Below are 27,302 nucleotides of genomic sequence, written 5' to 3'. Positions count from 1 at the left end.
TCTTACAATAAATAAAATAGAAATGATCACTCCTCCTCCAGTTGTGTTTGGGTTTTCCTGTAATACTGTAGTTTTTTAAACCAAGGGACAATTGCGTTTCACTTTGAGGCTTCAGTGACAGCTTAGATAATTGCTTTGTTTTATGTTTTTGTGAATATGTGACAGCAGGGTGTTTATGTATCTGCGGCTTCATCTTTTCACGTGTATCTGCTCTGGTCTGTGTCTGTGGCTGGATCTAGATGTGTGTGTCTGTTTGCACATCTGTGCCTGTGAAGGAGTCTTCCTTTTTGCCCATGCATCTGGGTATGTATCTGTTTGTGCATTTGTGTGTCTCTGCAGATGTGTGTGATGAAATGAGTTTCTGCAATCAGTGGAACCATCCTCTGCCAATACTTAAGTTTAGTGGGATCAATAATAGCTTAAGTACCTGGTCTCCAATGGTATGTTGCTGTTCAAGACCCAGCTGTTATGCAGATGAACTGAATCCTGCGTGCTGGTTGGGGGAGCTGGAGCAGCTGGGCTGGGCTGGCTGCGGGTAGTCATTGATCTCCTCTGAAGAGAGTCCGCTGCAGGGGGTGGCTTCCTGGCACAGGTGCAGGCATGAGGAGGCGGAGGTGGCGGCGGGAGGGGTCTGAAGGTGAACTGGTTGTGTGGGCTGCTCTGCACATCTAAAGAGGAGAGAAGAGAAACACAAAATAGAGACTTACTCTCCCACTTGGCAGTCAGGGAAACTAGCACGACAGACTTACCAGGATTTCAGATAATAAAACCTGTGGGGTGAGGGAGGTTGTTTTAAGTTCAGTCTATCTGTAAAAATGCCACTTAACTTACAAAGGCACGTGCAGCATGCTTATGAAATTTAAAACATTTGCAGTTGCATTTACATGTAAATTCTTTAGGGCTATAGCAGCTAAAAAGTAAATGAGGCCGCCTCACACCATTTGTCATAGTTTCTGCTACTGAACAAATAAATCATTAACAAGACACCAAGTTACAGAATAGAAGTGAGCTGATTTCCATCAGTTGCAAAATTCTCACTTCAGAAAATACTAGTAAAAGGCACAAATTTGTTGCAAGGAAGATCATTTGGCACTTCAAATAAAAATATAAGGCCACCTTCTGGCTTACCTCAGGAAAGGATGTGAGCTTGCCTATACAGGAGCAAATCCATATTTTAGAAAAACAGCTCACGAGTGTGTCACTTGGCTGTGTGAAACTAATCTCTTTGCCAGCCCCCCCAGCTTAGAGTGTTATTTGCAAAAGGTAGGCTAAAAGGAGTTTGTTCAAGTTGTTATACATATTTCCATGGCCATGCAAAGCACAGTCTGCACCTTTTTCCCTTTGCCACACCTTTCTAGGAGCTCTGCCATGTTAGCAGCAGCTTAGGCAGCAGGGAAACAGATTTTTTTCTGCTTGTTTACAGAGGGGCAGCCTGGGACAGTGGTCCTCAGACTTCTGTTGTTGCTATTGTTTGGTATTTTTCCACTGTTTTCCTGACAGGCATACGTAAAGACAGTGAGTTAGAATTTGGCCCATGAGAAATACCCCAATTAAACCCCTTTAAAAAGAAATCACTATTGTAGATGATAGCCACCTCTCTTCCACAGGAGAAACATAATAGATGTCAAGTGATTTCTTGTAACACCAGCACGTTCTAGATAAACTTTGTAGACAGCATGGCTTTGTCCCACCTCCCAAATGACTGAGAGTTGAAAAGCAGAAAAACGCCAGAGGCTTTCGATACCTAGCAAAGGGCTCAGCTGGTTTGTGCTGAGGCCCACTTTGCAGTGGCTGATCACAGAAAAAAAAAATCACTTCTTTCAATCTTTTTACTTCAAACTTGAATTTTAAAGACATTGGCATGGTTTTTATTTTTAAAAACAATATTACTCTCCCAAGAGCATGACAAATTCTTGGCTGTATTTTCTAGCACAGGTGGCTCTCCCTTTAAATAAACTCACTATATGAAAATCTGAATTGTACAAAAGATAGATAGAGAAGGGAGTGGTGATCATTCATTTTATATAAAGGATTCCTTTAGATGGTCAGCTATTCTTGTATATTTAAAAAGAACTAAAATGCTTCATGAATTTCCTAAATCACCCCCATTATTCCAGGCCCAGCTCAAATCCCATGTCCACTAAAAAAAATCATCACAAATACTTAACATCTCATTAACTTTTTTTAAACCTCTGGGCTTATACTCATAACCATAACTAGAAGTGTGCTTTCCATTTTGGGGACTCAAAGAAGCACAGAATGTTGAAACCCAAAGGACTTTGGAGATGCTCTCATTTTGCAAATGAGAAAACAGGTCCAGGGTCACTTGGCAAGTTAGTGGCATGGCCAGGACTAGGTACTCACATCTCCTGACTCTCTAGCTAATGCTTCATTCCCTGTATTGCAGATCTCTGTAATATGAGTTCTCTTTTCCCTCATAAGATTTAGAGACAAAGAATTGTCCACATTTTCTTGATTTTTCAGTTAGGTTTATTTTGTCTACTTCTCTCTTTGACCATGACTCCTTAAATGTAGAAAGGAAGGCATTGTGGTGTAATGGTATGCAACACAGCATAGTGGAAAGTGCAGAGGACTTGGACTGGGATGTATGGCAAATCTGGGTTTAAGTTCTGCATCCACCCTTTAGAAGCTTTAACCCCTCACTTGTAAAATAAGGATAATAATAGTAATCCCTTTTCCCAGCAATTAAATTTAATTCATGTAAAATGCACTTGAACATGCATTTTGTTGACTATTTGTTTATTGAATGTAATAAAAGTGTAAAAGTATAAAATTATAAGACTGGAAGAAATCATAGGGATCATCTAGTTAAGCTTGCCTCTCTCCACTCACCATTTTACAGATGAGAGATCCAAGACCCAAAGAGGTGAACTGATTTGCTCAAGGTCATTCAACTTGTATACTTTTTCCTGCCCATGCCAGATAATTCCTTTACTCTTTTTCTGCACGTGCTTTTGTAAATTAAGTGACATTTTAACAGATAGACTGAACTTAAAACTCTCCCCCACCCCCACAGGTTATGTTATCTGAAATCCCAGTACTCTGCCCAGCACTCTTTCCATTATGCTATTTCAGAACATAAACATGACTCTCTTCTATGACTTTAACATTTACTGGTTTTGCCATAAATTTGACCCCTGTGTTGGCAATATTATAGCACCCCCATCACATCCTATGTGTTTTGTCTTTTCTCCCAAAATAGACTGCATGTTTCTTAGAATAAGGTTTCCTTCTACTTCTCCTGTATGCTGTATGACATTGAGCAAGATCTCTAAAATCTTTTGCCAGTAGAAGAGGGATTGACTGGATCATGGGACCCAGATAACCACCTCTGTGTTTCCTTTGGCTCTCATTCTGTTGTAGCCACTTGCTATCTATTCAATTCACAGACAAGTAGGTTTTCCCCTTGAAGATTTAGTGGAATGCCTCCCAGAGCTATGACAAAGGACAGTGATACTCTGAAGAAGGTACTTAAAATGATGCCCCTTCACGATGTGAAAAAAGCACCAGTGACACACTACAGATCTACTGTCTAATGCCACTCGTGGGAGAGCACTTAATGACCCGAGGGAAGGGAGGCAAAAGGTGGGAGTTCAAGGTTAGAAGAAGAGGAGTCAATTTGAGGTCTTGTGTTCAGAACTCCTCTAAACAACATGTGTGACAGCTACTAGCTTAATCAGTAGGGGTTTCTGTCAGCACAGCTGTGCAAGAGAACGGGTTTCTCTTCAGTACAGTTGTTCCAAAGAAAAAGAATATCTCATTAACATCTAGATTTATTTCTTGCTAGATTACCTCAAAATCTTTGCAACTCTATTATGAAAAATGATAAAAATTTTACTTCATTGAAAAGTGCAATCATAGTATTATTATAACATTTCTGCTGCAGGTAGAACGGCTTTGTCTAGTCATTTAGATTATCTACATATAATGCATATCCATATAATATATATGGATATTTTGATTTTTATCTATTTTACTGTGTATTTTTATTTCCACATTTCAAATATGTGGAAGTTTCCCTACTAGTTCATATTGCCTTTAAACGCTTTCACAATATTGGATTGTTGCACTGAGTGGAATACGTCCAGACCTTAAGCCTTTATGAAATGCAAATTATCTCAGATTCATTCTCCTTTTCACCTCAGGAAAAAGATGGGGAATGCACTTGTTTCCTCCCAAATGAAGAAATTTAATCCTTGGGCTCCGTGAAATGGGATTTCCCAACATTAAACACTAATGAAAAATACATTAGTGTTCAGTGTCAGCAGCTCTAGAACACCAGTTCTAGGGGTTTGAAAGTCACATACACTCACTTCCAAATATATGTGGCAACCATGCACTTCTGTGCCTGAGAGAGAGGAAGGCAGAAGAGGGGAGTGGTGATTATGCAAATGTAGATATCCAGACATACTTACAAAGCTTTCTGAAAATAAATTAAGTTTTCAGATGGAAAGGTCTAATTCACATAATATACTTGGATAGTAGCCAGTTTCAGGTCTGAGGTCCTAAAATAACTTGGTAAGATAATTTCTCAGGAGCAAAATTCCTCCAAACTGTAGATCTGAGACATTTTAAGTGTGGCAGAGCTGCTAATAGAAGTATAAGCCTTCAGAAACAACATCGCCTCTGTCTCCAAAAGGTAAGTGGAAGAAGAAATGTGTCACGCATAGTTTTCACCCCCGCCTTTTCTTTTCTTTTTGCCGATAAACCTTATTTTGGATAATGTGTTAGAGAAAGTTTTCACAAGAAATTAGAGTATCTCTGCTCAGAAATACTGTGGCATCTTATCAGGGTGTCTATCAGGGTGTTTTGTCCCTTGCATTTCATTAACACATACAGTCAGTTCGGCTACAAGACAAAGCATGCATTTCTGCAGTTCACTGCACTACGCAAAATCACACATAACCAGAGCGTTACGGAAAAAATGAGGTTAGGGATGCAACATTCAAAAACATAATCAACGACACATTAAAAAAAGGAACCTAATAAGAATGACAGCATAGTTTTTCATATATTAATGGTTAAGGGATACACAAATGCCATACCAAATATGACACTTTATCTTGTGAAAGTGGGTGTCAGAAGAGTTGCAAATTGTGAGTTATTGTGAAATGGTGAAAAGGAAAGTTATCTGACTAGGACGGAAAGTTCTAAATACCAGATGTGGATGGGACAGGCTCCTATCCACATGTGGTGAGCTGAAATATCTGATGGATATTTCAGGTATATACATGTGCCCATTTTGTGTATTCTTATGCAGTTCATTCTGCTGTATGCAGTTTTCTGCATTCATCTAGTGCTTTTAACAGATGGAATTGCGCATATGCAAACGCAAAATTTGTCTTAAGTTCAAACTGTTCTCAAACATCCCAATACCAAGGGAACAAATTAACCTTTATAAAACAAGCGCTATAGCAGCATTGGCTGTACACGCAAAATAATTTTCTGTAGGTATTAAAAATAAATATTGTCAGTATTACAGTAATGCCAAATAGATAATTTTTCTTGAAAAATTTGAGCAAAGTAGATACATGGCTAGTTTTTCTGAAATCCATGTACTAAATTGATCATTCTTTTCTTTAGTGACACTCTGACAGTACCTTCCCTAAATATGTTTTTTTCCAAGGTTAATATGCAGTGTATGTTGTCAAAAGGGGCACATATATTCCTATAGCTCTAGAAAAAGGTCACAGAGAGTCAGAAATCACGTCTGTACTTCCTGGTCTTACTACGTGTTTCATTATCTCATTGACCAAGGCTAAGGGTAGCTCCACAATTCTTTATCTACAACTATGGAATCAAAGAATCTCTGAAAAATGAGTTTGTTTTTCCCTAACTCATTGGGTGACAAAGCCTAACCTGAAATGCTTTGAGGATACTTGTGGTCTTAACTTATTTATCTAATTTCATAAATTTTGGTGGCAAAGCCTGACCTGAAGGGATCTGAGGATATTTATAGTCTTCATTTATTTATCTTATTTTGCGAATTTTCATACATTTAGCTATGAAAGTATTAATGCATTTTATTAAGGGGTGCTGGCCCATACCTCACTCTGGGTGGGTGTATATATAATATACAGTATACGTACAGCAGCACCTTTGTAAAATTTGAAAAATTCTAAATTCTGAAAAACGTGGACCCCAAAGGTTTTGGACAAGGGATTATGGGCCTCTATTAGTATTTAACCACCTTCCTGAGCTCTTATGAGGCAATATTAATTAATGTCTCTGAAGACCATATAATCTACATGTGCAAAGAACATCAGAGCACCAAGGGTTATTGCCATACTACTTATGTCAAATCTCTCAAGGCCAATTAGAAGCCTTTGGTTCCTGAGGTTGTTTTTCTGAGCTGCTCTCCCCTTCTAGGCAGGAGTAGAGGTAAAAGGAAACAGGCTTAAAACAAAGAGAAGATATTTTCTTAGTAATATTAATTATTACTACTAACTGAAAATGTATGTTACTACTTAATAGTATTTTACCTGTCACAAAGAGCTTTTGTAACTTGTGAGCAGGTAGTTTTAAGATTTGCATGTTATGGCTAATATCCATTAACTTCATAGTGCTCAATGATCATCAAATTAGACTTAAGTGTATCTGGCTATGGACATTTCTGTTCTCAACCTCGTAATTATTATTAGAGGCTCAAAGAATAAAAAAGTAAGAAAACTGATTTTCAGAAGAAAATAAACAATATAGTTTATCACTTTTCTGGCTCAAATAATACTGCTTTAATATTAATATACCAACATCCTTTATTAAAAGCAGATTTATCAGTTAAATAAACCATTGGATTGAGAATGTAAAATAAAGTCTATTCAATAGCTAATGCTTAATAAATACTTATGCATAAATGGGCATGTGCATGAGTGAGGCACAGACAACAACAGAAAGAGTTAGAAGGAGAGAGAAATAGAGAGGAGATTTCAAAACTAAAGCAGATGACTGCAGGAGAGCAGTCACAGAGGCTCTGGGGGAAAGCTAACAATAAATTACAATGTTTTCTAGTTTCCATGGGCTCAATCTGGTTCTGGATTACTGCATTCTGCATGGCTCCCACAGCCCTGGATACTATTTACTGTTTTTCAGATTGTCAAGTACATCCCTTTGAGGACTTTGAATGGCCCTCTCACTAAACCTGCAGGTAAGATATAGTATGCTGTGTTAATTTCTGTCAGTTAGGTTGATCTTTGTTACAATCACTGGAAATAAAGGTCAACAATAAAGCACCTACGAGCCTTTGACATGTTTGTGCTGAAATTCATGTTTATATTTTAGTCTCTCTATAAGCTGATGCTCATCTTTAGAGGGAGTGCTGGTCTACATCCAGAAAGTCCAAATTCTCTACTTTCTAGTTTAATTAATCTCTTTTCCTGTTCTCCAATTTGTTGTGCAAGCATAACAATTAGTCAAAGATCCACAAAGCAGCCCTCGTCCAGCCCATTTCTTCCTGTCTCTGTTATAGAGGGAATCCAACTGTGCTGTACACTGTATTGGCTTTACATAGTACAATCAGCCAACCTCAGGCATAATACTCAATATTTCTGCCAGTAAGTGGCTGGTTTGTTAACTCAATCAACTCTCTGACATAGGTTAAGACAAACAATCCAGGACTTTACAATCAAGAAAAAAAGAGAGGGCTGTGGTAAATGCCATTTTGTTTAAATTATTGTAGTAATTGCTCAAACTACATAATTTTCTTGATTGTGAAAATGCAAGATGGATACATCTCTGCTAATATTTGCAGAGTAGTCTGGCAATGTTAAAAAAAAGAACAATGAAGCCAATATATTTGTTATCTTAGAAAATTGTCATTTTTCTAAGTAAAGTGGCAAAGAGCTCTACTTTATAGTACAATTTGGAATTTTAAATGCCAATATTTAAACATTAGTATATGGTATCAGTTAGCAATTAAAATTAGTGGTTGGCCAAAGCCTTTTCACTATAGCCTTGAAAGAAACTGTTATCTGTTATGTACCATGAAACATGAAGTAGAAAATTGCCCTGTTTTATCTTATGTTGACAATGATATTGTGGCTTCTGTTATTAGCCAGTGAAGTATATCAAAAAGAAAATATAAAAAAGTAATGATCCTTAAAAATTTCATATTTAGTTTATACTCAAACTAAAGTTTTATGTAGGTATTTCAATTATTTTCAATCTTCAAGTTCATTATTTATTTGCAGGTAAGTAATGGAGGGTTATGAATTAATTGACAGTGCATTATTTAATGAATTAGCTAATAAGAGATATCCTGAATATTTATAAAGTTTTCATTTTCAGGGCTTTATTTTTATTACACTATTACAAATGGTCACCCTGTATTTGTTCAAAAAGCAAGGAATGAAAATTTGTTCTAATGTTATTTATAAAGATGAAACTTAATGTTTGAAGCACAAATCAGGAAAACATTACAACTGTGTAAAGTTTCAAGAAAAAATATTTTTCAAGCTACCATATGTTAAATAGTGAGGGCACACTATATTAAGAATAAATGAAAACAAAAAGCAAAAGTCAAAAATTCTAGAGTATAAAAAAAGCATAGAGGCTAGGGAAGCCTTGGAAAGGTTTCACCCTTGTCCAATTTTTTTCAAATAGAAGCTGAAGAAAATGTTCTCGTAACCACCGTTGTCTGGGTATTTGGCAAGAAATATCCCCTGTACTCCATGGTTCCTCTTCACCAGCACAACTTTAAGAACAAAGGGCACCCATGGACACCTAATGGAGTGATGGAGAGGAACCCTGGCATCTGTACTTGGGAGCTAAACAAGTACATATCCCTCATCTGGGACAATGGGAAGAGATGGCACTATTATAGCAGTATTCACAAGACCCAGAGGATTCTCAAATTTCACTCATATTTTGGCCCTTTGCTCAACTATAGGATCAAAACATGCCAATGTTTTGCGGTCACCTATTACTACAATAGAGGACTGAAATTCACAAATTATTTATTTTTAAAAAGTATAGATGAGTGGATTCAGGGTGATGCCTCTAATAGTGCCACTCTCACTGAGTTGCATTTGGATGTGCTTTCTTGGATGGGAAAGAAAGGGGTTGGGGTTACAGCTAGTGACAGGAATTGGGTACAACTCTGATCTTATAAGCAATTGTCATAGGTGATTTTCATATCCATATGCTCGTAAAGTGATTCTACTCATACCATGGGAGGGACGAAAGTTTGCTTATCTTTCCCCTCTGAACAACAACAAAAAAGGAAATAGGAAGGATTAAAAAAAGAAGTCCTGGTATTCTCATATGAGCAACATGTACATGTTATTCAAATGTGTTGGGGCCAAAACATTTTTTTTTTCAGAATTATGATCTTAATGATTGCTGGTAGAACACTACTGGCTGCCACCAATCTTTCTGTCTGACATCTAATGGGCTACTGAGAGAGCCTCCTAAGAAGTATGAGCAGGAAAGTAGCAATTCTGTAGGAAGGAGAGAAAGTTTTATTTCCCCTCTTGCATTGAAGCTATGCATACACTTGTCTTGTATCAGGATCTGAGTCTGAATCGTCTTTATATCTCCCACACACAACCAATAACTTTATTCAATACAAGTTTATTATTTTGTTTATTTACAAATCTAATTAATTTGAGTGAATTCAAAATTTTAAAGTTTGAATTCAATCAAGTTTTATTTTATAAAAAAAGTTATAGCAACTGTGGTGGGTGAGAGTGTGTTATGATGCCAAATAACTGATTTGACTGAATTACTCACATTCCTAACAGCTGTTTTGGCATTGTGTGGGCACAGCCTGTATCTGAAAACTTTTCTGCTTGAAATGTTCATTGATTGATTCATTATTACAAATTTCCATCTTCTTGTTTTTCAACATGGCATTTTAGTGAAATGTTAAATAGAGATATTTTTGGGAGATATGCCAAAATTACGACCTATTACTAAGCCTATCTTATAAACTTCGCTTATGCTAAGCTATGCATATTTAAGTCATTTTATTTTTCCTTCAAAATCTGATTCATTTTCTCAATTACATTACTGCTTATCTCCCTGGACTCACTCCAATTTAACTAGGTCTTTATGGTTCCCCAAACAAAATGCAACATTCGGGATGAACATCACCCAGAATACAAAAAAGTTATCTGATAAATTCTTTTGTAATGATGTCTTTTCACATGTAGCCTCAAACTATGTATAGATTGCACTTGAGACTTCATTAACTAGAATATGGCTAATGAAGTTGTGAGAAGGCAGCTCAATTAGGAAATATACTGATCTATTGATATAGATGTGTCTGCTAGTAGATCAAGTGAAATGTCTATCAAAATAAGCAAATTAGGCCGGGTGCAATGGCTCAGGCATGTAATCCCAGCACTTTGGGAGGCTGAGGCAGGTGGATCACCTGAGGTCAGGAGTTCGAGACCAGCCTGGCCAACATAGTGAAACTGAACTACTAAATTATGGAATTTGGTAATTTTGGACAAAAAAATACAAAATTCACTGGGCATAGTGGCACGTGCCTGTAGTCCTAGCCACTCAGGAGGCTGAGGCAGGAGAATCGCTTGAACCTAGGAGGCAGAGGTTGCAGACAGCCGAGATTGCACCACTGCACTCCAGTCTGGGCGACACAGTGAGACTCCATCTCAAATAAATAAATAATAGAAAAAAGCAAATTAGTGGAATCTGCTAATATGATATTAGAATGAATTGAACAACACTGAATGCCGGTACTCCCCTCCAGTGAAATGAACATAATGTATAGATGCCTTAGGAAAATGAAAAAAATTAGCTCATCTCAAGGGGAAGAGAGTCAGCTTGCATAAACGAAGAAAAAATGAAAACACATGTTAATGAAACTATGACTATATGAGACTGCGGTAGTAAATATAGATGGAAATCCTAGAAATTAAGAAACGATTTCATAGGTAGTGATTAATAAATATGTCCTTTAAGCAAGTATTGGGTTGTTATAAAAGTAATTGTGGTTTTGCCATGGAAAATGATGGCAAAAACCTCAATTACTTTTGCACCAACCTATCTCTTAAGCAATTTATTTCTTAGTTAAGCTCATTCAAGTAAGTTTTTTCAAAAGGTATTCATGTACCTTGTGCAAATACATATGTATGATAGGTCTGTATGATAGGTGAGATGCTGAGAGGGACAGTGGATTAAACATACATTACTTATATGAAACAGTTTCTCAAAGAGACTTCTTGTAGTGCCTGAAATCAGTGAATGAGTGCACAGAAGCTCCTTTCTGCGTATTAACACTGGAGGTCTGAACCAGACCAGATCACAGAGTGTCATCTGGGTTCCTGGATGGGAATGATGACAACCTGGATTTAATTCAAGTTTGCTTTTACTTTTCTTGGCTCCCAAATGGCAAATAAGCACCACAAAGGATAGAAATAAAATTAAAATGCAAGCATGTATACATGGTTCCCTTTTGCTTCCCCTGTACTTCATGGAGACAAGCCCTCATTTTCTGGTTTTGGTAGCCCACACAGAGTGAGCTGTCTCTCCCTCAGGGTAAAAGAACATAGTACTATGGGATTGCTCTGTTTTATGCTCTTGGTCTCATCAGCATTTGGAAACTGCTTATGTAAAGCATAATTCTGTTACTCAGGAAGCCATGTCACTTAGGCTTACTGTCCAGCTCCCTGACCTTCAAATTCTTGCCCTGGCAGCACTAGGGCAATTTCCTCTTTTCTGTACTTACAATACAGGGCTTAGATGTTTCCCATTCTGGGTAGTTTTGAACATAGTGTATCATAGGGCTTTCTAGTGATAAACATACAAAGTGGGTTGCATGTCAAGGTATATATATATATATATATATATACTATATAAAAATTATATATATATATAAAATTGTTACTTGTACAGAATAAAAGGTCAAGTGCTGTCTACTATGGAACTATACTTTTCTTTAAGGTAGGGCCCATCCTACTTATAACTTACAAAATAAATGATGAGAAAGCCAAAGAAAAGGAGAAATTAACCTAATTATTTAGGGAACACCTTATATTTAGTAGTAGAAGACAAAGAGGAGAGTGTGTTAGTTTCATTTGTTTGTTTTCAATAAGGTGAATCAAGTGGAGAGTACTTTCTCTGCTACTAATTTACTTACTTAGAGATATCATCTGTATATAACTTGTTTAAATTAGTAAGTACATCATGACATTTTTGAATGACACAGTGGTTAAGTTACAGATATTAGAATCAGACCTATGTCAGTTTAAATCACAGCTCTGTCATTTACTATTAGTTTGCTATAAACCTTTTCAAGCTTTTGTTTCTTCATCTGTAAAATAAGGATAGTAATAAGCATCTCAATGTTTTTTTGTGAGAATGAAATGAAGTAATGTGTACAAAACACTTAGCAGAGTGCTTGGCACATAGTAAGCACTAAATAATATTATTAAATGAACGATCAATTATTGAGCCCAACAAAATCTATAAAATCAAGTGCCATCTAGTAAGTAGCCTAAGAGGATAATCTACTTGACTCCAAGACACTTGATTACTTAAAACTTCTGCATTATAGTTGAATTTTTTTCCCACAATTTTCAGTTTTCTTATTTTCTTCTAAAAGTTCTAAGAAGCTATTATTGAAGTTATGAGTCACTATAAGAACAGTTGACACCTATCCTTTCCTCTTCCTCCAAGCCACACCAAACACTCTCTATTGATTAGCTTCCTTATTATGCTGTAAGTTTCTTTCACTTCAGATAACAGTCTCTATTTCATGACTTTTAGTTAAGTACTCTGTGTTCACTTGCATTTTCCTCTATACTAAAATGATTTGGGGGTATGCATGCATTTCTAAAGTACCTACTGCAATAACACCTTGGGACTCAGACATTAGAGCAAAGGATGTGAAGAAGAACCATTTCCATGAATGCAACATTAGTGCTTTGTATTTATGATACACCTTTCATCTGCATCTCTCAAAGACTTTCACAAATATTATCTGATGCTTTATTCACTGGGCCAAGCTGCAAGCAAAACTGTCTTTCAAATAATTCCCTTACAGTACGTCAAACCCCATGAGAGAAGGAGTTGTGGATAAACGGTTAAAGTGTCAGGAATGCTCAGAAACATTTTTAAATAGTATATACAAAAATACCACCTAACAAGCGATGACTACTATTTAGAAATGTGGTGCTCCGTAGGTATACCTTTCATAGCAAATAAACAGGGACTTTATCATATTGGCATTAAGACCAACATCCACATTATAAACGAAAGCTATCTGATCAATTTTGTAACTGTGTATCAACCTAATTTGGGACATACGGCTTGCCTCTTAGTGTATCCAAATATATTTGTTAAAGCATTGCATATTAATTATAGTATATGTAAAGAGCATGGGTACCAGACCAGGATTGTATGTCAAATACTTAGTATAGTGTTTGGTACATGTGACATATTCAGTTAATGTTAGTTACTAATATAATTATTATTGTAATTATTTCCAGTATGAATTTAGATTATGAAACCAATTTTCTTTCAAAGAATTCAGTGATGACTAACATATATTCACATTTGTTGCTATTGCTGCTACTACTACAACTATTACTTCTTTTCTCTATGCCTGTTAAGATATATACTTGCAAAGTAGGAAGAAAAGAAAAACATGTCCCCTTCCTCTGTTGGAACAGTAGCCCAAGATGGGGAGAGGTAAGGCTACACAGATGTTAAGGCCTCTTCCCACCTTCCAACTGAAATCATTTACACAGGGTCTTGCTGTCATGAAGACTATGGCTGTGGGTATGCCATTAAAACATGTGGCTAATCATTTCTGGGGGGAAGACAGAATCAAATTGGAGACTTTTTTTTTTTTTTTTTTTTTTGAGACGGAGTCTCGCTCTGTCGCCCAGGCTGGAGTGCAGTGGCGCGATCTCGGCTCACTGCAAGCTCCGCCTCCCGGGTTCCCGCCATTCTCCTGCCTCAGCCTCCCGAGTAGCTGGGACTACAGGCGCCCACAACCGCGCCCGGCTAATTTTTTGTATTTTTAGTAGAGACGGGGTTTCACTGTGGTCTCGATCTCCTGACCTTGTGATCCGCCCGCCTCGGCCTCCCAAAGTGCTGGGATTACAGGCGTGAGCCACCGCGCCCGGCCCAAATTGGAGACTTTTTATAACCCAAATGAAATAACTGACCTACAAAGCTTTAGTCAATTGTATTGGTGCCACGAAAAAAATAACATTAATTTAGACACACTCACTGTGGAGATATCACAAGCTTCATTTACTCCTTTTTAGTGTTTTTATTTTTTGGCCCTCTAGTGTCTCTTATTTTACATTCTTGTTCACATAACTGGTATGCTGTGAAAACGGACTATTTGAAAAAAAGTCATTATTGTTAAGAATGTGTAACTTTTAAAGTTTTCTGAGGCTATGGATAACTTCCACTGCCTTGAAGAAAACAGTGTTTCAACATTCATATGCTGTGCCCATTTTAGAGATGGAGAATATGAATCTGAGAGATGTGGAGAACCTAGTGCAAGACCTTGGGTACTATAGCATTGCACTGACTCCATTTGTTGCCACTCAGCCATCTCTCCTGGCCTTCAAAACAAACCACACTAACTGTGCTTATACCACTCTTATCATTCCTCTTTATTGCAACCAATTAATATAAAATGCTGAGTCTAAATCAGCTATGTAATAACTTATAATGAAATGTATGTAGTGGGTTATTTTATTTGTAGGTCCAATTCAATATGCTCAAGCACACATCATTAAATGTTTCCTTTTAATTTTGAGTAGCAAATATCTTCATTTCAGTATCACCTACATAATTTATGTAATCTAGAGTAACAGTTTTTAGCTTATTTGGTGTGTCATTTTATCCCAAGTTGATGCTGAAAATATCAGAAGAGACTGCTTGATGGGCTTGCTTTAAAAAGACAACTGAGCAATTTATGTATGCTGTTTTTCTTCCTGCACATTAAAGTTTAACCACATTTACTAATGAAATATTATGTACCTAAAATAAATTCTTATTTAATAAAATAATTGGCATTCATGATGACCATCTCTCCACTAGGGAAGTACCAAATTGGTTTCAAATAAATGCTATTACAATAAAAAGAATTATCTTAAACTATTAATCACATGTAGGGATTTTCCTTCTCAAATACATGTTAGATTACAACAATAGATAATTATGAGGATAGTTTAGGGTTATGGTAATTCAATTAGCAACTCTAGAAATAGTATCACTACATATGTCACTCAGTATAATAGTTCTAATGGTTGGCTATATTAAATAAATACATAGTATAGCACTTCATAGGTACGCCAGAATCTAAAGTCTTAAAATTCAAGGGATACTAGAGAGCCGGCTTGTTAAAAAATTGTGAATCGAATGTTATTTTATATTTTATGAATTTGGGGAACTTCTTACACATAAATTATTGTATTCTTCATAATACAATGAACTAATACACTCAATTTGTATAACATCTCCATTTGAAAGAACTGAAAATGTAAGACAAACAAACAAAAGCATTCAACTTCCCATATAACAGAAGTTTGTTTATACAGGAGTATAATGACTAGAAGTATCTGAACAACAGAATTTTTTAAAAAATGACTTTAAAAATAATAGTTCATTTTGTGCGGCAAAGGAAACCATCAAAAGAGTGAAAAGACAACCTATGAAATGGGAGCTGATAAGAGATTAACCATACAGCTGATAAGAGATTAACATCCAGAATAGAAAAGGAACTCATACAATCCAATAGCAGAAAAAACAAAACAAAACAAAACTAAACAACTTGATTAAAAAATGGGCAAAAGACCTGAATAGATAACTTTCTGAAAAAGACATGCAAATGGACAGAAGGTATATGAAAAGATGGTCAATGTCACTAATCATCAGGGTAATGCAAATCAAAACCACCGTGAGAAATCATCTTATAGATAACTTTCTGAAAAAGACATGCAAATGGACAGAAGGTATATGAAAAGATGGTCAATGTCACTAATCATCAGGGTAATGCAAATCAAAACCACCGTGAGAAATCATCTTATACCCATTAGGATGGCCACTATAAGGAAAAATAGAAAATAAAGTGTTGGTGAGGATATGGAGAAATTGGAACCTTTGTGCACTGTTGGTGGGAATGTAAAAAGGTGCACCTTCTATGGAAAAAAGTATGAAGGCTTCTCAAAAAATTAAAAATAGAATTACCATATGATCCAGCAACCCTATTTCAGGGAATATATCCAAAAGATTGGAAAACAGGATCTTAAAGAGCTATTTGTATTCTCACATCCATTGCAGTATTACTCAGGACAGCCAAGAGGTGGAAGAAATCTAAACGTTCATCAAGGGAGGAACGGATAAAAAAGGTGTGGTATATACATATAATTGAATATTATTCAGCCTTAAAAAAGGAGATCCTGTCATTTGCACAAAATGATGAACCTGGAAAAAATTATGCTAAGTGGGTAAGTCAGACACAGAAGGACAAATACTACATAATACCACTTACATGAGGAATCTAAATCTAAAATAGTCAAAGTCTTAGAAAGTGAATAGTGATTTCCAGGAGTTGAGAGGAGGTTGGAGAGGGAAATTGTTTAATGGGTATAAATTTTTGATTTTGCAAAATGAAAAGGTTTCAGATATTTGCTATACAAAAATGTACACATAGTTAACACTCCTGTACCATACACTTAAAATTGGAGATGGTATATTAAAATTAAGATTGTATATTTTATGTGTTTCTATCAAAATAAAAAGTCATGCCATTTCTTCATTGAGTGGAATTTTTATCTATAAATAATTGAATACATAACTCAATCATGTATTTTACTTAAATCACATGATGATAGTGTGATTCTGTGGGTCAGCAATATCACAATGGACAAATGAAAACGTTATGAATGGGGCAGACAAGTTATAATGGATAATTACATGGTCATCAACACAGATTTTGCTGGTAACCCAGGAATTGTAGTGTTCTTAATAACGTATGTTTTAACAGATAAAAATAGTTTTTTTAAAAAAAATATTATTTCCATAAGCTTTTGGGGAACAGGTAGTATTTGGTTACGTAAGTTCTTCAGTGTTGATTTGTGAGATTTTGGTGCACCCATCACTGAAGTAGTATACACTGAACCCAATTTGTAGTCTTTTATCCCTCACCCCCTCCCACCCTTTTTCCTGAGTCCCCAAAGTTCACTGTATCATTCTTATGCCTTTGCATCCTCATAGATTAGCTCCCAGTTATGAGTGAGAACATATGATATTTGGTTTTCCATTCCTGAGTTACTTCACTTAGAATAACAGTCTCCAGTTCCATTTTAATGCATTGAATTGTGTACATATATATTATATAGCCTATTCCTTAATGTAAATAATCAGTTGTATTTGGAAAATTTGGGCTGTGTCAAGTAATGATGAAAGTAAAAGATATGTGCTTGCTAGCCAACAAAAACTGGAGATATACATCCATATTTCTAAATAAATAAAATAATAAATAGCCAACTATCTTGGTTCAGGTTGCCATAACAATACACCATTGACTGGGTGGCTAAAACAATAGAAATAGGAAGAATCAATATTGTGAAAATGGCCATACTGCCCAAGGTAATTTATAGATTCAATGCCATCCCCATTAAGCTACCAATGACTTTCTTCACAGAATTGGAAAAAACTGCTTTAAAGTTCATATGGAAACAAAAAAGACCCCACATTGCCAAGACAATCCTAAGCCAAAAGAACAAAGCTGGAGGCATCACGCTACCTAACTTCAAACTATACTACAAGGCTACAGTAACCAAAACAGCATGGTACTGGTACCAAAACAGAGATACAGACCATGGAACAGAACAGAGTCCTCAGAAATAATACCACACATCTGCAGCCATCTGATCTTTGACAAACCTGACAAAAACAAGAAATGCAGAAAGGATTCCCTATTTAATAAATGGTGCTGGGAAAATTGGCTAGCCATAAGTAGAAAGCTGAAACTGGATCCTTTCCTTACTCCTTATACGAAAATTAATTCAAGATGGATTAGAGACTTAAATGTTAGACCGAATACCATAAAAACCCTAGAAGAAAACCTAGGTAATACCATTCAGGACATAGGCATGGGCAAGGACTTCATGTCTAAAACACCAAAAGCAATGGCAACAAAAGCCAAAATTGACAAATGGGATCTAATTAAACTAAAGAGCTTCTGCACAGCAAAAGAAACTACCATCAGAGTGAACAGGCAACCTACAGAATGGGAGAAAATTTTTGCAATGTACTCATCTGACAAAGGGCTAATATCCAGGACCTATAAAGAACTCAATCAAATTTACAAGAAAAAAACAAACAACCCCATCAAAAGTGGGCAAAGGATATGAACAGACATTTCTCAAAAGAAGACATTCATACAGCCAACAGACACATGAAAAAATGCTCATCATCACTTGCCATCAGAGAAATGCAAATCAAAACCATAATGAGATACCATCTCACACCAGTTAGAATGGCAGTCATTAAAAAGTCAGGAAACAACAGGTGCTGGAGAGGATGTGGAGAAATAGGAAAACGTTTACACTGTTGGTGGGACTGTAAACTAGTTCAACCATTGTGGAAAACAGTGTGGTGATTCCTCAAGGATCTAGAATTAGAAATACCATTCAACCCAGCTATCCCATTACTGGGGATATACCCAAAGGATTATAAGTCATGCTGCTATAAAGACACATGCACACGTATGTTTATTGTGGCACTATTCACAATAGCAAAGACTTGGAATCAACCCAAATGTCCATCAGTGACAGGCTGGATTAAGAAAATGTGGCACATACAAACCATGGAATACTATGCAGCCATAAAAAAGGATGAGTTTGTGTCCTTTGTAGGGACATGGATGCAGCTGGAAACCATCATTCTCAGCAAACTATCACAAGAACAGAAAACCAAACACTGCATGTTATCACTCATAGGTGGGAACTGAACAATGAGATCACTTGGACACAGGAAGGGGAGCATCACACACAGGGTCCTATTGTGGGGAGGGGGTGGGGGGAGGGATAGCATTAGGAGATATACCTAATGTAAATGACGAGTTAATGGGTGCAGCACACCAACATGGCACATGTATACATATGTAATAAACCTGCATGTTGTGCACATGTACCCTAGAACTTAAAGTATAATTAAAAAAAAAAAAAAAAAAGAAAGAAAGAAAAAGCAGGGAGGGAAACCTATGAATATAAAAGAATCCAGAAAGGACACATTGGAGGAAAGAAAGAAGCAGTTCTGTCGAAGGCACATTTCATCCTGGCTAGACTTAGATGAGTGAGATGAAGCCAAGAACATTGTGCTTATCGCCTTTCTGGGTGGCATCTGGCATTGGAGGCTGACCCAGGCCTCTGTGAGGCCGTGAGTTATAACAAACATTCAGGCACTTGCCAGGCTGCTCTAGGCTGTAAAACAAACAAACAAACAAACAAAAAAACACTAGAACTTTATTTTCTCACAGCTCAGAGATTAGAAGTTCAAAGTACCAGTGATAGAGACAGGTGACAGTCAAGGGTCCCCGACAAAACCATGCTTTCAAGCCTGTAACAGCCTGAAGGCTGAAAAACCGGACTGCTGGTCCTGGATGAAGCCCACCCTTTCAGGACTAATTGTCTCTGAATACAGCCAACCTGCGCACTGGGAGGAAGGGGTGGAGCCTCAGGAAGTTCTCCCCATTTGCAGTGGGGAGGAGGGCAGCCTCTCCTATTCCTGTGTGGTGATCTAGGATTGAATCTGTGAAGTGGAGGGCCTGTTAGCATCTCATTTTGCTGAGGTTTTTTTTTTTGTTGTTGTTTTTTCCTTTTTGGCCAGTAAATTCCACTCCTCACCCTTCTATGTGTCCACAAGCCTAATCTTTTCTGGTTGTGTGACATGAACCTGATTTTAGCTGAACTAAGGAGAAAGTTCTGCAACACTAGTTTGGTTGGTTTCCGGTGAGGGCTCTATGCCTAGCTTGAAGATAGCTGCTTGAAGATAGCTGCTTCCTCTTTTCCAAATTGAATACCCTGTTACTTTCTCTTGCCTGATTGCCCTGGCAAGAATTTCCAACACTATGTAGAATATGAGTGGTGAGAGAGGGCATCTCTGTCTTGTGCCAGTTTTCAAAGGGAATTACACCTTATACAAAAATTAATTCAAGATGGGTTAAAGACTTAAATGTTAGACCTAAAACCATAAAAACCCTGGAAGAAAACCTAGGCAATACCATTCAGGACATAGGCATGGGGAAGGACTTCATGTCTAAAACACCAAAAGCAATGGCAACAAAAGCCAAAATTGACAAATGGGATCTAATTAAACTAAAGAGCTTCTGCACAGCAAAAGAAACTACCATCAGAGTGAACAGGTAATCTACAGAATAGGAGAAAAATTTTGTAATCTACACATCTGACAAAGGGCTAATATCCAGAATCTACAAAGAACTTAAACAAATTTACAAGAAAAAAATCAAACAACCCCACCAAAAAGTGGGCAAAGGATATGAACAGACACTTTTCAAAAGAAGACATTAATGCAGCCAACAGACACATGAAAAAATGCTCATCATCACTGGTCATCAGAGACATGCAAATCAAAACCACAATGAGATACCATCTCACGCCAGTTAGAATAGTGATCATTAAAAAATCAGGAAACAACAGATGCTGGAGAGGACATGGAGAAATAGGAACACTTTTTCACTGTTGGTGGGAGGGTAAACTAGTTCAACCACTGTGGAAGACAGTGTGGTGATTTCTCAAGAATCTAGAACTAGAAATACCATTTGACCCGGCAATCCCATTACTGGATATATACCCAAAGGATTATAAGTCATGCTGCTATAAAGACACATGCACATGTATGTTCATTGCGGCACTATTCACAATAGCAAAGACTTGGAATCAACCCAAATGTCCATCAGTGACAGACTGGATTAAGAAAATGTGGCACATATACACCATGGAATACTATGCAGCCATAAAAAAGGATGAGTTCATGTCCTTTGTAGGGACATGGATGAAGCTGGAAACCATCATTCTAAGCCAACTATCGCAAGGACAGAAAACCAAATACTACATGTTCTCACTCATAGGTGGGAACTGAACAATGAGAACACTTGGACACAGGTTGGGGAACATCACACCCCGGGACCTGTCATGGGGTTGGGGGCAGGGGGAGGGATAGCATTAGGAGAAATACCTAATGTAAATGATGAGTTAATGGATGCAGCAAACCAACATGGCACATGTATACATATGCAACAAACCTATACGTTGTGCACATGTACCCTAGAACTTAAAATATATTTAAAAAAATAAAAAATTAAAACATTTTTAAAAAGCACGAATGGGATCACACTATTTCCATTGTTTTGTAGCATGTTTTTCTAAGAAATGCATTTGGAGATCTTTCCACATATGTACATACAAATAGACCTTAATTTAAAAAATAATGCCTCCATAGTATTCTATAATATAAATGGATTATAATTTTAAACAACTTTTTATGGGTATTCTGGTTACAAGTGAAGTGGAGCATCTTAAAAATGGTTCATGGCCGGGCGCGGTGGCTCAAGCCTGTAATCCCAGCACTTTGGGAGGCCGAGACGGGCGGATCACGAGGTCAGGAGATCGAGACCATCCTGGCTAACACGGTGAAACCCCGTCTCTACTAAAAATACAAAAAAACTAGCCGGGCGAGGTGGCGGGCACCTGTAGTCCCAGCTACTCGGGAGGCTGAGGCAGGAGAATGGCATAAACCTGGGAGACAGAGCTTGCAGTGAGCTGAGATCCGGCCACTGTACTCCAGCCTGGGTGACAGAGTGAGACTCCGTCTCAAAAAAAAAAAAAAAAAAAAAAAGAGGTCCATTAGCCATTTTTAAATTTTATTTTTTCATTTTTAAAACTGAATTGCCTCTTTATAACTTCCATACATTTTAATGTACATTGGATGTTTGGTCTTTTATAATCGATTTGAAGTTATTACATAAAGTCCAATATTAATCCTTTTGTGTTAAATACATTGCAAATATTTTCTTCCATAAAAAAAACAAGATACCTCCTTCCTTGTTGCGTTCTCACATGGTGGGGAAAGAGTGTGTCTCTTCTTAGAAGGGCACTAATCCCATCATGTGGGCCCTATCTTCATGGAATGATCTAAACCTTATTATCCCCCAAAGGCCCAATTGCTAAATACTATCGCATTGGTGGTTAGGGCTACAACATATAAATTTAGGGGACACAATTCCATACATAGCACCAACTCATCTGGATAATATACTAACACTAAATAAATGTTTTCTTTAACTCATGTTTTAAAAACTTGTTTATTTTCTACCATATCTTACATTCCATATTATGTGTCATGCTTTCTAAGACAGATGGTTTTAAAACTTATTTCTTACTATACTTTGCATCTCACACTATATAGCATAAATTGATGAGCTAACATGGCTTTAAAATTGTTATGCTCACTTGGAACTAGGATATCTAAATTCTAATACAATTAATCTAGAACAGATCAGGTCTCAGACATTCTGAGTAAATGACTTGCTACTGTATTTAATCATTCTCAATTCTCTTATACACAGAGAGGTGCAAATAGCATTCCATTTATATATCATTCCAATCATCATTCTCATTATAAGATGTGGTAAGTTATTGTGATTATAAAGTTGATGGTACAATAAATACATACCTTTAAATATAAGGTAAGGAAAATGAGGCATGGAAAATTTATGTTATTTGTTGAAGATTACATGGTCAACCAGTGGTGACCATTGAGATAAGTATGCCTTTACTCCAGGTCATAATCACTTTCCAGCTTTATACACAATGGTCAGCATCATACTTGTGTATGATGCTGTAGTCTTTACTGTGTGGTCTTTTACTTGTGTAGTCTTTACTGACTAACCTCATTCCAAAGATTACAGAAATAAATCTGCCATTTAACCCTTCTTCCTCTTCCCCTAACAGATATATCTGCCTGAAAAATCACCAAAAGGAATAGTTGGTGGTCATCAAAAAAGAAGGTTATGCAACTGACATGGGAGGAGGGTAAGCACATACATATTAATACAATTGAATGAATGAGCAGGTAATTGTAAACAGTGTTAGAGTTGAAAAAGAGAGAACAGACTAGTCTACAAGGTTTCACAGAAAAGTTGTATGACACACAGGGAAGGGAAATGGCCCGACTGAAAGGGAGCAGGGTACCTCAGTGGCTTGGGCAATGGTATGAGGGAATAGCAAGGCAGCAGAAGTAAATATAACAATTAAGAGAGGGGAAAAATTATAGACATGCTAATACTGATTTAATAATTTTCCTAGCCCAAGCTGGCTATTTAATTTTCTAAACAAACATTTTCGTACCACTTATTAAGTGCTTATTATGCTATAAGCTATATGCTATAAGCTATATGCTATAAGCACATAGCATATGGTGAAGGTGGATGTCACTTCTCTCAAAAGTGCACACACACACACACACACACACACCCTTTTGATAAGCTTAGTCCGTGGGAAGAAATGGTGAGACAAGAGGTTCTTTGTGTCTCCAGCTCATCTCCTATTCTCACCTGAGTTGCAACTACTAAATGTTACATTAATCCATTTATAATCACTCTACAAATATTCTAGGTTTCATGTGAGATCAGCTCTCTATTGTAGAGCCATTTTATATGTGTGCTTTACAAGGTGATCAGTGCTATGCCAGTAGTTGAATCAGGTAATAGGCACAGAAATATCTCTTGGATTTAGGATTAAGTTGGAATGTTCACCCTAGATGTAGTCTTCTATTTCTGGAGGGCATTCGAAAGAAGCACAATATACCTTTCTATCCTAGAACAGACTAGACTTTGTTGAATCCTATTGTAACCATGTCACCTTGGATTAGTTACCTTCTGTGTCCTGGAGAATTAGTAAGGAAAAAACTGTACATCTTGATTATTTAACATATAATGGCTATTTACAGGATTTGGCTAAACTTTAATCCAACGTTTATCAAGAAATTTATGTTTTAAGCCCTTGTTCGTGTTACTTTATCAAAGGCAATCACATTTTATCAGTGATTCATTGCTTGCTCTTCTGCCTTCCATTAAGACCTCAGGTTCTCAAAGGACAATATTTTCCAGTGACAAATAAGTTTGCCTCCCTGGAGAGGAGAGCATGCCCAGGTAGAAGTGGTAAATGGACATAGTCAAATGAGTACAGGGGTGGGGACAGCAATTGGTAGATGGTCTTTAAACCCAAGACCAGATATTTCAATTAGAGAACCAACTAGGTACCTTTTTGTGTTACTGTGAAGCTTAGAGCACACTGAGGAGAAAGGAATCTGAATAAAGATAAGCGAGCAAGGAAGCGAATGAGGGAGATTGGGTGGTAATATCTGGGTATAGTGTTTAGGGAGTGTGCAAGCCCTTAGTGACAGTTGTATAAAAATACCTGCTTCTGCTACCTTTATGTTTGTGTTTGGGCTTGTCTGTCTTATCCCTCAACTAAATGGCAAATTCTAAGAACAGGGAGTTTCTTATTTTATCAATCCACACACTGCCTAGTGCCATGCCTCACTAGATAAGCTTGTCAATGGAGTGACAAATGTGTTCCAGTTTCTGCAAAATAAACTGAAGCAAAGGCCAATGGAAGACATTTTTGAGGTATGCTTTGTTTGGACTGTTTTTGTTTTTACATTGGAAAACTATTGGACATTTAAAAAATACATACACATATAGATTGACTATATTACATTTAAATTCAAAAGTTTCAAAACACTTTTTGAGAAGTTAAAAAGGCATGATTTTGGCCTGGTATGCCTTTGCATATTTCCTGTTCTGCAGCCACACTGCAACATTTGTCATTCAGCAGACACACTGGTGCTCTCTCCATCTCTGAATCTTTACATTGATACTTGACTTCCCACTTTGAATGTCCTTTCACCCCATATTCTGTTTGCATCCCACTCTTCCGAGGCCCATTACCAATGTTACCCCTTTTATTAAGCATTCCTTGAAATCTAAAGAAATAAGCTATAGTAATCTCTTCTGATCATCTATAGCACTGTGTTCCTATTATGCCCTCAATACCTCCTAAGACACATGAAGGCAGGTGGTAGCAAGAAGAGAACAGACATAGAAAAAAGCAGACAGGAGGCAGTTACTGTGTCATAAGAATAGCAGAACCCTGGATTGAAAATTCACAAACTCCTGTTGCTGAAATTTCTAGAGCTTGGTTCATTTTCAGATTTTGGACATGCATGCTTATAATAAATCTTTACCATCTGAGCTAGCCTGAGTAAGTCTCTGTTTCATGCAACCCAACAGGCCTAATATTGTGCTTTGTATTTGTATACTTGTTTTATCTTCCCTAACAGAGGATAAAGCTCTTTGAAAGGTAATGACTCTCATAGCACCTGCAGTGTGGTACACAGTCAGTACTTAGCAAATGTTTGTTGAAAAACTGAATGGAGAAAACTAGACAAGTCATCCTCAAATCATATTGAATTTCCATTCATTTTTAGCAAGGCAAGAACTGAACATAGGTAGTTCATAATAATATTTTATTAAACAATGCTTTTCCAAATGAATGGTTTGCCTGCTTGCCTCTTCACTGTTATAGATTTCTTCCTATTAGTGTTCTGCAAATGTGTTTATGACACATGTTTGCCAAAGGCTAACTTTAGCAGCAACACCATGTATCAAAAAAGTTGTGTCACATACGCAAAATATATAATATAAAGCCATACATTCTTCTCATTGTTTTAACTATCTTTTAGTTTAAAGGGTGCTGGTCTGTTTCACATTTCTTTCAGAAAGGCCAAAACCATAAACTCTACTTGAACTTATGTCACTGTTGTCTCTTACTCATAATGAGAAACACTTTGTCAACATTATTTTCATATACATCTGGTGTGACTAGATACCCTCACGGAAATTATTTTCAACAATGAATTTGAAGGATTAAAAGGTTCAGGAAAGTCACATGAAATACATAACAATGAAGTATAGTCTCATTTTATGGATATCACCTCCTTACACTTATATACTGTTTTATGGTTTGCAAAGCACTATATTATCTCATTTGATCCTTACAACAGGAGTCTATGAGATAGACATGGAAGGCATCATTCCGATTTTATATATCAAAAATCAGAGTAGTTAACTGACTTTACTAAGGTCATAGAGATTGTAAGCAGTAAAAAGAAACCAGAAAAAGAACCCAAGTCTTTAAAACTTCCAATCCAGTATCTTTTGACTTCAAGTCCAGTTTTTTTTCAACTATTCTATTTATAACAATGTTTTCCAAATGTCTGGCTATGATCAATTGATGGTTATGTAACCAATTTTGACTAGGATAAAAAAATGAAATAGAATATAATATATCCTAGAACATCACACTTAGTAAAGATTTTAATTGTTTCATGAAACTTTTGTTTCAGTTTTATATATTATGCTGCAAAATATATTTTAATTGCAGGAAATGGTGAGAAAAATAAATTAAAAGTCACTGTTCTATACCATGTTGCCTGTTAAACTCATTAAGTAGTTCAAAAGTAATTTGTGCTGCCAAAATGTCCACATTACTGGTTTTACCATTAAAATAATTGTAGATAATAAAAATATGGTTTCTGGCAATCCTTGAGTTAGGTATTGATTATGTGCAGGTAATTTCATTGTTTGACTACTTCTAAGAGTTCTACTGGAATATTATATAAAAATTTGAGTTTCTATATAGGTATGATGGTGGTTTTATTACTGCTTTTGTGGAAAAAAATGCTAATTGTGCTTTATAGAGAAATCATCTTAGAAAATCTTCACCTGACTTAAATATATTCAGGAGAATGTAGGAAACATTGACTATAGATAACACTGTGGTATTCATAGATCTAATTCTTATCAAATTAAGATATCTGATGTCTCTGTAACTTATTAACAGCTTATTTAATTATATGTATTACCAATGAATAATCAAAATGAATAAATCCACAACTGTTTTCTTAATTACAAAGAATGCAATGGCTCTTCATTACATGTAACATATAGTACAAAATCATTAGTAGGGCCTATAAACCCCAGCAGCTTTATCCCCTATCTCTCTACTCTGTATATGCCATGCATGTCTATGTTTCCACAGTTCTGTACTGTACATGCTTCCTTTGCTTTGATGCTATTGCTTCTCACCCTTCTCAGTGGAGCTGGGTCTTAAGGCATGAATGGAAATCTTTTAGGCAATGTTATCTCTTCTGTGATGCTTTTTTCCATTTTTCTTTCTGTGTTCTTACATGACTTATTAAAATTATCT

At 36.6% G+C, this 27,302-nt stretch overlaps 1 protein-coding gene and 1 long non-coding RNA gene across 7 annotated transcripts in view; one reads left to right on the top strand and one right to left on the bottom strand.

The window, feature by feature from the left end:
• LOC105468440 (teneurin transmembrane protein 1) overlaps positions 1–27,302 on the bottom strand; it is an 839,487-nt gene that overhangs the window by 360,158 nt on the left and 452,027 nt on the right. For all 5 annotated transcript variants that reach the window (XM_071089007.1, XM_071089006.1, XM_024788669.2 and 2 more), the window contains one exon: positions 428–668. In XM_071089007.1, coding sequence (XP_070945108.1) covers positions 428–668 — 241 coding nt within the window. The remainder of the gene's footprint in view (positions 1–427; positions 669–27,302) is intronic.
• On the top strand, positions 252–23,136 carry LOC105468439 (uncharacterized). Of its 2 annotated transcripts, none has more exons than XR_011618373.1 (3): positions 252–303; positions 7,030–7,165; positions 22,983–23,136. It is a non-coding gene; the product is annotated as an uncharacterized lncRNA (long non-coding RNA). The 2 variants fall into 2 exon arrangements; XR_011618372.1 differs by having other exon boundaries at positions 260–303; positions 7,111–7,165.

This window comes from Macaca nemestrina, chromosome X, assembly GCF_043159975.1.
Source record: "Macaca nemestrina isolate mMacNem1 chromosome X, mMacNem.hap1, whole genome shotgun sequence".
Classification (NCBI taxonomy): Eukaryota; Metazoa; Chordata; class Mammalia; order Primates; family Cercopithecidae; genus Macaca; species Macaca nemestrina.
The sequence above is the reverse complement of the archived record's forward strand: the minus strand, read 5'-3'. Positions and strand labels throughout refer to the sequence as shown.